The sequence below is a fragment of the Oncorhynchus mykiss genome, chromosome 11 (genome assembly GCF_057628025.1).
Source record: "Oncorhynchus mykiss isolate SJ-2025 chromosome 11, ASM5762802v1, whole genome shotgun sequence".
Taxonomy (NCBI): Eukaryota; Metazoa; Chordata; class Actinopteri; order Salmoniformes; family Salmonidae; genus Oncorhynchus; species Oncorhynchus mykiss.
The window spans coordinates 22,771,437-22,784,848 of record NC_143032.1 but is presented as its reverse complement, the minus strand read 5'-3'; the positions used below and the strand labels follow the sequence as shown (position 1 = coordinate 22,784,848).

General features: G+C 39.9%; 1 protein-coding gene across 3 annotated transcripts in view; it reads left to right on the top strand.

Moving 5' to 3' along the window:
* Positions 1-2,694: 2,694 nt before the first annotated feature.
* arhgap29a (Rho GTPase activating protein 29a) overlaps positions 2,695-13,412 on the top strand; it is a 72,902-nt gene continuing 62,184 nt past the window's right edge. For 2 of the 3 annotated variants that reach the window (XM_036935188.2, XM_036935187.2), the window contains exons 1-2: positions 2,695-2,914; positions 6,401-6,881. In XM_036935188.2, the coding sequence (XP_036791083.1) occupies positions 6,413-6,881 (469 nt within the window). In that variant the 5' untranslated portion in view covers positions 2,695-2,914; positions 6,401-6,412. Of the gene's footprint in view, positions 2,915-6,400; positions 6,882-12,143; positions 12,447-13,412 lie in introns of those variants that run through there. The other variant, XM_090189745.1, reaches the window with a different exon arrangement.

The following is a 13,412-nucleotide window of genomic DNA, read 5'->3' as shown; positions in this document are numbered from 1 at the left end:
TTTCCATTGAACATACGCGTCAATCGTCGAGCCCCAACTACTCCAGGAATTTTCATCTTCTCAACCCCGACTTCCACAGAGATTTTTTTTAAACATTTACCCAAGTAGTATTTTACTGGGTGACTTTCACTTTTACCCAAGTCATTTTCTATTAAGGCATCTTCCACAGAGACTCCAGAAATCACGTCCTTGATTGGTGCCCTTGATTCTGGTGAGGCGCAACGTGTTTTCCTTTTGTTCTGCCATAAAGAAATTACACCTCTGGTCACCCTCCCAGATTCCACAGTACCCAACACTTTCTTCACCATGTTGGTAACATCAAACGGATCTCCCAGGTAAATCTTCATATCCCCGATCTGCACTCCTACTACTTTAACTGTCAAGTAGTTGTGCCGTGAGCAAGCAGTAGGCTTACTTGACTGCATTTTAACCGATTCAAACTCAGTATCTGCTTCCGCCATTCTCCCTCGTGAGCATCGATTAGCATGATGGGTAGTAACTATACTGTCGATCCCAGAAGAGGCGTAGCGAGAGGGTTTACTTCCGTCCAAAATCTGTCCATGAAGATGAGGGATTTTAGTATGGAGACTGCCTCTGATCTGATGGACTTACTAAACACACAGGCTTCTTTTGTAAATTATGTCTGAGTGTAGCTAAATAAAAAAAACAAGAAAATGTTGTCGTTTAGTGTGCTTATTAAGGAATTTGAAATGAATGATACTTTTACTTTTCATTTTAGTCTTAAGTATATTTTAACAATTACATTTATTTTTGATACTTAAGTATATTTAAAACCAAATATATTTTTTTACATTTACTCAAGTAGTATTTTACTGGGTGACTTTCACTTTTACCCAAGTCATTTTCTATTAAGGCATCTTTACTTTACTCATGTATGACAATTGGGTACTTTCTCCACCACTGGTTGTTCACCTGCGTATCTGCCCTTTTATTGGCTAAAATGATCCATCCTGGTGTTGCCTCCTCTCGCCTGCCTTACATCTTTGAGGACATGTATTTCCATTGTTAGAGCAGTCACTTGATAATATAATAGATCATCTTTGGTAGTGGGGAGGGAACAAATGAGAGCAGTGTGTCATTGCTGACGAGTGAGAGCATAGGTCTGTGGGGTAGAGGGGATAGTTCAAATAACTGACCTTGGTTTAGAAACAGATCAGAATATCCAGCTCGGCCCTATTGTGTAGCCTATTCTAAGTCCCATGGATAGTTATACGACATGAGGATATTCCAAAGAACAAGCTTATTCTGTAGAACCTGGTCCTGCCTCTCGCTAAATAGTAGAAAGCAAATTATTCAGTCAACATTCCTATCGGTCCTAGACTATGACGACATCATCTAAAGGAACACAGATGCCACTTCATTAAAGCCGATAGATACAGTTTATCATAGCGCACTGCACTTTATTACGGGGGACAATTTAGTACTCATCACTGCATTCTCTACCAGACAGTTGGTTGGCCCTCTTTAATGACCTGTAGGTTGGATACATTGCTATGTTTTCATTTCTAAAGCCATTTTACAAAAAGTCTCACTGTACCTAACATCATTACTAAACTGTAGACATACGAGTTACCACGCCCGGTCTCAGGGATGGCTAACTCTGGAAATGTCTTTGGTCTCTACTGGTTTAGGCAAATCAGCTTTACGTTTTCTTGCACCTCATTTGTGGAACAATCTTCAAAATGTTCTGTCGTCTGTAGGGCCATTCAGAAAGCTGACTGAGGACCTTATTACTGATGAATGGGTTTATGTTATGACCGTGTTTCTCTTTCTGCTTGCATTTTGAATTTATGTTTTGATTTGTGTATTTTCTGTAATTTATGTAATTCGCCTGTAAAAGAGACATTGGTCTCAGTATGACTCCCTGGTAAAATAAAGGTAAAATAAAAATATATTATCCAGTCAGCGATATGTACAGTAAACTAACTTTAAACTGTTATAAACAGTATTAACATATTACCCACGTGTGTGATCTTGTATATACCTTTAAATGTGGAAGATGTCTAAAAGTAGGAATATCATGTTTCAAAACGCTGACAACATAAACAAACAGCAAAAAAATGTGCAGTCTGAGTTTGGCACCAACATCAGGGGATAGGAATAGAGTGGATCCAAATTCGAATATCGTATGAATCTCGTTATTCGGACGATATGAGTGCAGTGCGTTAGCACACTTCTACCACTGGGTGGATTAAAGGGCTATAGAATTGATTGGGTCAAAAAAATCTTTTAACTGTTTCTTCTGCTCACAAGGTGGCATTCCCAGCCACTGAGTAGGTAGAAATACTGACAAGGCCAAGACCATACTCTTATACATATTGTAGCCTAGTCTTCTTCCATTCTTATTTTAGCTGATATGAATGGACATTAAATGTAGCCAACTGATACAACCATTTTACTGTAGCCCTGCAGCATTTAACGGAACAATGCACATAACCATACAGGCCTATTACAGTGTATAGGCTACACATGTTCGTTTTTATTGGGGGAAATTAAACAATGCATCTATCTCCCTCCAAGCCTATTGTTCAGTTTGAGTGAGACGATACCAATATTGACATAGACCCGAAAGATTACAGCTTGAGTACAGGACGCATCAAAAATATTGGACACCTGTTGTTGCGGGCAGGGGACCCAAACCTCTTCTTTACGAGACGCCTAGAACAACCAATCACACATTAGCCTACCTACTGTGTCACGTGAAAAGAGGAGGAGGACTTTCGTGCCCGAGAGCGAGCTGAGCGGCGGCGATCCCACAATTCCCGTTTCGGAAACTATTGTAGAAGGGTCATTCACAGATGTTTAGGAAAGAAAGACATAACCTATAACTGGATTCTGTACTCTACGACAGCGGGGAGTTTTGAAGGTGCAATGTTTCAGGACTGTACAGCAGGTGAGTGGGTTGCTGCATTTGATGAAAGACTTCTATGTGGCGGCTATCATTTTTTGATTGAGTGAACCATTGCATCCATATAGGCACCTAGAGATGTGAAGAAGATTATTACTTCTATACGGAGAAAACGTTGTTATTTTGGTTAGATATTGAGCAAAATACAAAGAACAAAACATAATAAAATGCGCGTAATCTCAGCAATGGAATGACTTTTGGCCAGTGCTGAGGAGTAGTGAACTACAGTGCAACTAGTAATTTAACTACATTTTGCTGTAGCTTCGTGGTAGTTTAACTAAATTCTAATCTTGGTAGTGTTTTCAGTAGTTAACGTTAATTGTTTTTTTTGTGTGCCATGTCCAGCTAACTGCTGGAACCACATAGTACTTTTTTTTTTGCAAAAAGAAGAGACAATATGGTTTAAGTAGGCAATAATGTCCTTTCTTTTTCGGCATCAGACTTGGATGTAGGCCTATGAACTACTTTTTCAAAGTAACTTTTGTTACGTAAACTATATTTAGTTTAGCTTAACTTCTTCCAGTGTGAAGTACTTGGTAGTTTGGTCCACTATATTTTCAGAATAGCTTCCACAATATTGCTTTTGGCTACAAGGTGCAGAAACTTCTGAATTTCTTAGCTAGGCCAGATTATTTGGATGAAAGATACAGGGGTAACGTTAAGAGAAAATTGGTAAAATGTTGTCCACTTATAATTATGAGAATAATGTGTATAATACATACAAACGTGTTCATAATACTGCAAGAACACATGCAAATTCAATACAATACTCCCTTAACTATAATGTATAAATTTAATGAACTATTATTCATGATTTAAACGGTTATTTATTTAGAAACAAACTGTATAATCCTAATGTTGTCATTTAACAGGTATTACAATGTTTGAAAGAAAAGTGTGATGCATATTTAATGATAATTATTCTAAGTTTATTAGATTGTCTAGTTTGCATGTGTTAATATGAACAAGACACTTTTACTTAGTTATATGATCATCTATATGCTGTTTTTTTCTTCTTGATAAATTACCTACTGATTTGGGATTTGTAAAGTCTAATAATAATGGTTCCCAATATCTAGGCTGATCTAAATCTAAACTAAGTCTAGGTCGATTTAGGTTAATCCAGTAGGGTAAGCACTGGGGTCTTTCTATCCAACATGTGGTGGTCACAGTGGGATATGGAGATGACCAGTAAATGGTCCCTAATGGGATTCCTACTACAAGCTGTGCCCCCATACCTCCCGATTGGTTTAGTCTTTAACTCCAGAGAGTGATTCAGTAATTTACAGATTCTTTACAATATGAGTTATACTGTAGGCTAATCATTGAAACAACTGATTTATGAAACTGAATAGAAATGTTCTATTTAAATCCAATGTTGTCATGTCTGGTGGTTATGTGCATGTTTGTGTGCGTGTGTGTTCTCTCTGGTCTCCTGTAAAGTTAATGTTTGGTAAAGAAGGGTGTGCGGAGCCTCAATAAGCCACCGCCACGGTAGTGAGATGTGATGTTGAGATGATGATAGGGAGTGCTGCTAGCTAGGCCTGCATTCATTTGTCTTCCCTTTTTTCTCCAACCTAATGTAAGAGGGCCACTCTAGCACTCATTATGCCTCCGAACCCCAGTGAGACTCAGTGAGACAGACAAGGCCTCTGAAAGAGCCTGGTTGCCTTGTTACCGAGCACATTCTCTCAAAATATACTGAATAAAAATACAAACGCAACATGCAACAATTTTAAAGATTTTGCTGAGGTACAGTTCATATAAGGATATCATTCAACTGAAATAAATACATTAGGCCCTAATCTATGGATTTCACATGACTGGGAATACAGATGAGCATCTGTTGGTCACAGATACCTTGAAACAAAAGGTAGGGTATGGATCAGAAAACCAGTCAGTATCTGGTGTGACCACCATGCCTCGTGCGGCGTGACACATCTTCGCATAGAGTTGATCAGGCTGTTAATTGTGGCCTGTGGAATGTTGTCCCACTACTCTTCAATGGCTGTGCAAAGTTGCTGAATATTGGACGGAAACTGGAATACGATGGCGTACACGGCGATACAGAGCATCCCAAACATGCTCAATGGGTGACATATCTGGTGAGTATGCAGGCCATGGAAGAACTCGGACATGTTCAGCTTCCAGGAATTGTGTACACTTCCTTGCGACATGGGGCTGTGCATTATCATGCTGAAATATGAGGTGTTGGTGGCGGATGAATGGCATGACAATGGGCCTCAGGATCTATCTTGTCACGGTATCTCTGTGCATTCGAATTACCAGTGATAAAATGCAATTGTATTTGTGGTCCGTAGCTTATGGCTGCCCATACCATAACCCCACCTCCACCATAGGGCACTCTGTTCACAATGTTGACATCAGCAAACCGCTCGCCCACACAATGCCATACACATACGTGGTCTGCGGTTGTGAGGCAGGTTTGAGATACTGCCAAATTCTCTAAAATTATGTTGGAAGCGGCTTATGGTAGAGAAATTAACATTAAATTATCTGGCAACAGCTCTGGTTACATTCCTGCAGTCAGCATGACAATTGCAGGCAACCTCAAAACTTGAGACATCTGTGGCATTGTGTTGTGTGACAAAACTGCACATTTTAGTGTGTCCTTTTATTTTCCCAAGCACAAGGTGCACCTGTTAATGATCATGCTGTTTAATCAGCTTCTTGATATACCACACCTGTCAGGTGGATGGATTATCTTGGCAAAAGAGAAATGCTCACCAAAAGGGATGTAAACAATTTGGTGCACAACATTTTAGAGAAATAAGCTTTTTGTGCATATGGAACATTTCTGTGATCTTTCATTTCAGCTCATAAAACATGGGACCAACACTTTACATGTTGCGTTTATATTTTTGTTCAGTGTAGATCCAGTACTATTGCCCCTTTTAGTGTTACATCAGTGGACTCTTCAGTTTTACAAATGCAACATTGACACATCTCTGAAAGACATATCCCTATTTCTTTTATAAGGTTTGTTTGATCTGTTTTGAGAGTTGAGTCTTTTACTCTGACCATGGCTGTTGATGAGTGGTTAGTTGGAGAATTCAGCAGATGATGTTTAGCTGCAGTATGAAAGTCTATTCATGGTGCCTACAATCTTAGAAAAAAAGGGTCCCAAAAGGATTCTTCGGCTGTCCCACATAGGAGAACCCTATTTGGTTTTAAAATGTAATACCCTTTTTAGTTCCAGGTAGAACCCTTTTGTGTTCAGCATAGAACCCTCTGTGGAAAGGGTTCTACATGGAACCCAAAATGTTTCTACTTGGAATCAAAAGGGTATGTCAAACTGCTGGCGACAGCCAAATAACTTTTTTAGGTTCTAGATAGCACTTTTGTTTTCTAAGAGTGTAGATATTGGATGCTATTCATCAATCATGATCCTTCCTCTTCTTTTAGCTGGCGGTCATGTCTTTCTAAACACATATCTCTCTCCCTGCACAGGATCATCCATCCATGGTCTGGAGCAGTGTGGGATCTGAACAATACAGAGCAGAGAGTCAGGCAGGACTACAGGTGCAAGGCAAGGGGGCTACCAGGCCTGGACAGGAGTGCATGCTGGCTGCGGTTGGAATGTTGAGGCAGAGCAGTGGTGGAGGCAGCAGTAGCGGTGGTGGAGGTGGTACCAGCGGAGGGAACAAACGATTGCTGGGCATCTCACGCACCTCCAACTCCCACTTCTTCCCGTTGTTCCCTGGCACGGGCATGGGCACTAGTACGGGCACCACGGCGAGTACCGGATCAGGGACTTGGGGGACGGGTGGCAGAGGAGCCAAGAGCAGCTCCGTCAGCTCTGGATTGGACAGTGTGGATGCTCCTGCCCCTGTCGGCACCACCGACCCAGACTACATCATGCAGCTGGTCAACGACGTGCGCAAGTTTGCCGACGTCTTACTTCACCTCAAGGAAGCTTTTCACTCCAAAGGTGAGTTCAGAGTTTGGACTAGAGAAGCAAAATTATCATTGGGATGATAGTGAATGGTTACAATGCTTGCCTGAATGTGGATGTATCCCCTGGTATATTGTGGGAAATGTAGTGTAATGGAACTCCCGGTTTAGCTTAGGTGTCAGTCAAAGGCAGTGTACACAATTTGCCCCAGTCCACCTGTTTCTGTTCTGTCCTGGCCTGTCCTTGGCAGTGCGGTCACTGACCCTTTTTTTATCTCTCTCTCTCTCTCTCTCTCTGGCTCTCTCTCTCTCTCTCTCTCTCTCTCTCTCTGGCTCTCCCTCTCTCTCGCTCTCTCTCTCTCTCTCTCTCTCTGGCTCTCCCTCTCTCTCGCTCTCTCTCTCTTTCTCTCTCTCTCTCTCTCTCTCTCTCTCTGTCTCTCTCTCTCTCTGACTCTCCCTCCCTCTCTCTCTCTCTCTGACTCTCTCTCTCTCTCTCTCTCTGACTCTCCCTCCCTCTCTCTCTCTCTCTCTCTCTCTCTCTCTGACTCTCTCTCTCTCTCTCTCTCTCCCCCTCTCTCTTTCTCTCTCTTAAAGGCCTCATTTTAGTCTTTAACCCATGTATTAGAGGTTAGTGTTTGCAATGAACTTAACCTTAATCCTTATCCTAACCTGTATTTTAAACCTAACCATAACCTTAGCAAGCTGTTGCTTATCAACAGATAGTTTCTTGATATTATGATAGTCCATCTACAGATGGACTATCCGGACTATCCAAATAAAATGTGGCCAAAACTTTTAAAGCTGCTGCTTTTGTCACTCGCTAACATGATTTAATGTGACCTTTGCGTAGAAAAACGCGATCCGTTTCCTTATAAACCCTGTAAAACCACACATTTCACTGCACCTATCCTGTGTCATACCACATCTTATATTTATTTTATATACAGTGCCCTCTAAATATTGGGTTACTCTGAAAGTTTGGATTTGAAATCAAAACTACGATGTTAAAGTGCAGACTGCCACCTTTAGTTTGAGGGTATTTTCAACCCTATCGGGTGACCGTTTAGAAATTACAGTACTTTTTGTACATAGTCCCCCTATTTTAAGGGAGCAAATGTATTCGGACAAATTCACTAATATATGTATTAAAGTAGTAAAAAGTGAACTATTTGGTCCTATATTTATAGCACTCAATGACTGCATCAAGCTTGTGACTCTACACATTTGTTGGATGCATTTGCTCTTTGTTTTGGTTGTGTTGCAGATTATTCAGATTGTGCCAAATATAAATGAATGGTAAATAATGTATTGTGTAATTTTGGAGTCACTTTTATTGTAAATAATAATATAATATGTTTCTAAACATTCCTACATGAATGTGGATGCTACCATGATTACAGATCATCCTGAATGAATCGTCAATAATGATGAGTGAGAAAGTTACAGACGCACAAATATCATACCCCAAGACATGCTAACCTCTCACCATTACAATAACAGGGGAGGTTAGCATTTTCAAATCAAATCAAACTGTATTTGTCACATGCACATGCAGAGAATACAACAGGTAGACCTTACCGTGAAATGCTTACTACAAGCCCTTAAGTTGTAAGTTAAGGGGGTATGATATTTGTGCTTTCTCACTCATCACTATTCACGATTAATTCAGCATTATCTGTAGTAAGGGTAGCATCCACATTCATGTAGAATATTTATTTACAATACAACAAATTTGTAGAGTCACATGCTTGATGTAGTCATTGCGTGCTAGAAATATGGGACCAAATACTTAACTTTGAACTACTTTGATACACATAAGTGAATTTGCCCCAATACTTTTGGTCCCCTAAAATATGGGGACTATGTTCAAAAAGTGATGTCATTTCTAAACGGAACACCCGATATGGATGAAATACCTTCAAATTAAAGCTGACAGTCTGCACTTTACCTCATAGTTATTCTTATGATATCTATACTTTTGAAATATAGAGCCAAAGAAGAAAAAATGCTTCAGTGTCCCAATAATAACAGAGGGCACTGTCTATCTTGTTATCTAGATGTTGTTTGTATTGTTCAAATTGTTGAAGCTAGTAACAAAGGTGAAAATATCGTTATGCTGTCATTTGTTCTTGTTGGACATACAGTATATAGCAGAAGGTAGTCATTCGTCGCAGAACCTCTCAGATGAGGAATTCCTTCTGTGGCCGGCTCAGTGGGAAAGAGACAGAGAGATAGAGGGGAGTATTTGAGCTTTTCTACTCCACATATTTTAGAAGGGTGGGAGTAGGGGGAAGGTGGGGTAGGATAGACATGGACGTGGAATGAACAAAAAAAAACAGTTTTCTCTCTGAGTCTGTCTTATATTTATCCTATACATTCTATACAGTCTTCCTTGTAGGTCCTATACAATGAATTACTTCCAGTTTAGATTAAACACCTGAAGTATAAGATAATGAAAATTATCACCAGGGCTTCAGAGGGCCCATTTTCACAGCAGCTTCCATCCAGAGTGTAATGTACTCCAGTAATGAATGGTCGTTCCTCCTCCTCAGCCCATCAGTAATCTGAAGTGGTGCATTTCTAATCCATTGGGAAAATGCTTTTAAAATGGAAGAGTAAATGCAGATTAAAAAGGGGTTGATTGCTCTTGCCTGTGTGATTATTGCATTCCTGTGCTGCCGGTGCTGTTGGGTCGGGCCCTTGGCTTGGACCAGACCCAGGTTCGCTAATCCCTCTCCTGGGTAATGATTGTCTGTGAGGGGGGTTGGATGGATGTGGTGGTACCCCTCTCCTCCCTCCCAGTAGAGCAGTGCCATGTCGTCCAGGCCTCTGAGGAATCTCAGCCTTTGTCTGGAGAGGAGAGCGAGGTCAGGCAGAGTGCTTGACCTGGCTGGATCAGACAGGGTTTTGGAGAGTCAGGACTTGTGACTGGTGTTTTTCAGCTTGAGGGACTTCTGAGTGGAGCGGTCACCGGTTCACTGATCAAAGTAATAAATCAACATGGGGAAGAGGAAATTCTGCTCAGGGTTGTGCTGGTTCATTTAAGCCTAAGGTCAATATATGTCACAATTACTGATTACCAGTTTTGACCTCACAAATGACCTATTGAAAATGTATTTTGGTTTTCATTGTAGGTAATTCACTAATAACTTAATAATAATACATTGAATCAAATTGTCTTTGTTACATGCTTCGTAAACAACAGGTGTAGACTAACAGTGAAATGCTTACCCCACAATGCAGAGAGAAAAATAGACAATTATAGAAAATTGATAACAGTAGGAATAAATACACAATGAGTAAGTTAAATTGTCTTTGACAATTTTTAGAGCCTTCCTCTGACACCGCCTGGTAAAATTAGGTGTCCTCTACAAATGGAACTTGTTTTGTCTGTCTGAGGTGAACTTCCTGCTTATGTCACTCATACAAATTAGTCTTAACAACAAATGCTCAGGCAGGCAGGTATTCAAGTTTGCATTGCTGTCATAGTACACATTTGTCCATGCAGCTTGCTTCATTGATTTATTTAACCAAGTCAGTGAGTTCATGGAACCAGTTCAGAATGCCAGTCTGTGCTGCAAAGCCAAACCTAAAACCTACCTAGCACACCAGCTATTGGAAACATTTAAGTCTTATATCTTCTATGCCTTGAAATATCTCACAGTGAGTTAGCAAACCTTGAATTGAAACCACCTGAGGCAACGTTCATGACCTTGCTCTAACGCTAATAAACTACATTGCGCGGTGCTTGCAGCCCAATATACACACCATTATGTAAATTTGGTTACTGAAACCATAACAAGTGACTGTAAGAAAGCATTCCAGTAATCGGCCACAGTTAGGCTAAATACAGGAAAGGGCAGATTTGCGAAAGGAGAAAAAGTGCCCTTTAGGAAATGGAATACAGAGCAGTGGAGAGAGAAGCGAGGGCCTGAGACCCATGCTACCTCAAACAAAGATTAAGTTCGAGTGAAGAGGAATGATAAACTACAAGGAATGTATGATATAAAAACAGGTGAAGTTATCTCTGCGAAGTGATGATGAGGATGCACTCCACAACATGCTAAATTAGGAAAATCTCATTATTAAAAAAAAATGTAATCTAGTTAATTGCAGAATTTGTTGTGATTAATTGCAAACTGAGAATTTTCTAAAAATTAAGCTGTAATTTCAAGATTTTTTTACACTAAATGCATTACAAGAATATTGATGTCTTCATTTTGTCCAAATTAACGGTAAGTAAAATCAGGTAAATTGGTAAACACACTTTCTTTAACCTCAATGTCAACTTGTTTTGAAAGTGAATTATTGTTTTTAGCTGTATAGATGATGTAATTTGGATGTTTTCAGTGTATTTTGAATGCTTTCAGATAATGCGATTATAGGGGTAAAAATAAATATATTGTTCACAAAAATTACAAAAAGTTAACTCAACTTAGCTGAGTAACTCTGACAACCCTAATAAAATCATGTAATTGTTGAACCAGATTTTAAAATTACAACGTTATGCCTTAGTGTCCAAATCTAGCTCTTGTCGCTTTGTGCAAAGTAGGCTATAAAATCAGATCAGTCATTGTTTAATGGCACTTAAACATGTTAATGACTACATTCTCATCTTCATGCTCACAAACCAGCACTTGAGTCAGTCTAGTCACTACAAATGGATTTGAGGAAATTAACTTGCATGACATTGATCATATCAAAATGATTTGTGTTTCGGGTCACTGACCATATTCAAAGTGTGATTGTTGGCCGTTGGGAGTGCAGGGCAGGGCTTTAGCAAAGTGCAATAACACACTGCTGTTGTGAATCACTGGCTTATGGCATGATTGGAAGTGATTTAAATCCCCTATCAATTTATGACTGTATTGTCTATGCTGTTCCTCACAAAAGCTAGTGATTCTCATTACCCTGACCATTCATGGAGAGAGAGGGAAACCTCCTCTCCCTTTTTCCCTTTCCAGCTTCTTGCCACGCAAAGCATAGCAGACCCAACAGTCAAGCGTAATGTTCAGGTCTGGACTCTTGGACCTTGACAACAGAGCTCTGTATTCACGGTCAGTGATGTGATTCTGACACCCATTGTCTCAAGCAGTAGCTTCTCCAGACTAGCATGCTTGTAGATAACTGGCAGTTTTGGCTGGATATATACTTTCCCATGTAAGAATAGCAGTGGCCCTGGGACCGATCCCTGGGGAACCCCACAGCCAGCTCCAGTAAGATTTTTTTTAGTGCAGTTTTTCAGTTACATTTTTTTAAATGTCACCTTAAATGGCGATTATCAGTTGCAGTCATTTCTGATTTAGTTTGGATGGACTGGCAACGGACACGTACTTCACTTTACCAATCTTTGTGAAACCATTTTTCAATATTTTTTTTTTTTCGGTTTGCTTTAGCATGTTTTGATTGTCCAGGCTTTGAGATGACTTTCAAAATGATGTCTTAACAATGTGGATTATTTTTTTTACATATCCTGAGAGGTCATGACCTTGTCCAATGGCCACTTGTGAGGGACATGTCATTAATCGGTTGGGATTACTTCTGTGGGGTTCGTCCTAGTCAGTGTCACAACTGTCGTTTGGTGCTCTGACCAGTCTTGGAGGTCAGTGAGTGCAATATATTGTGTAATCGTTGGTAAGAATGGACCTTTGTTGCATGTTATCTTCATTAGGATATTTTGCATGGTTAAGGAGGATGCCTATATGGTTAAATATATAATCTCCCTGCTAGTGAGCATGATCAAGAAACAGCTATTTATTTTATATATGTAAAATGATGATGTGATTCCTATAAATTCAGGTGTTAGTTAAACTGTGTGATTCTACATTATGTGTATTCCTCAAACTTGTTATCTGATCTTTTTTCTTTGTTCTTCATGTTAATAATGGACTAACTGTTTCCCCCAGTTAGATAGACGGCTCATGCCGTTTAGATATGCCTTGTGGATGCAGCCTGGCATTTCTTGATCTTTTTAAAGTCTGTTGTGTGTGTACTGTGGTGAAATGCACTGTATTTGTGCTCTGATAGGCTGGACAGGACAGGTGTGTGGTGTTTATCTCATTCTCTCCTGGCTCACTGAGGCAGAATGATGGTTGTTCTGTGTGTCAGCCATTTAAGAAAGAAAAACAACACCCAACGGAAAATGACTTGATCAAGCTGAAGAGAGCAGGGCGCTAAGGGAAATGTATTCCCCCTTACGAAGAAGTGTATGTTCATACTCTGAATCTGTTCTATATGTTGATGAGTATCCTGTGTCAGTTTGAGGTTAGCTTGTTCAGAATGTTGTGTAACTCATGTCATGTACAGATGCCGTATCTTAATTTGAGTTAGGGTCACACAGCAGGAAAATATAATTATGCAGCAACAGGAAATGGGAATTGTTGTGGATCATAATTCATGTGCATTTTTTTGTAGGAGTTGATACATTTTTCATTAGGGAAAATCTGTCATTATTAAGTGTAAATTGCAAACTTTAGAAGCCTTTTTAAACCTTGAATATGCTACAAGTAAACATTTTTCTGATGAAATTAAAATTTGGCAGGAATCATTTGCTAGATTCAGCCGCAGG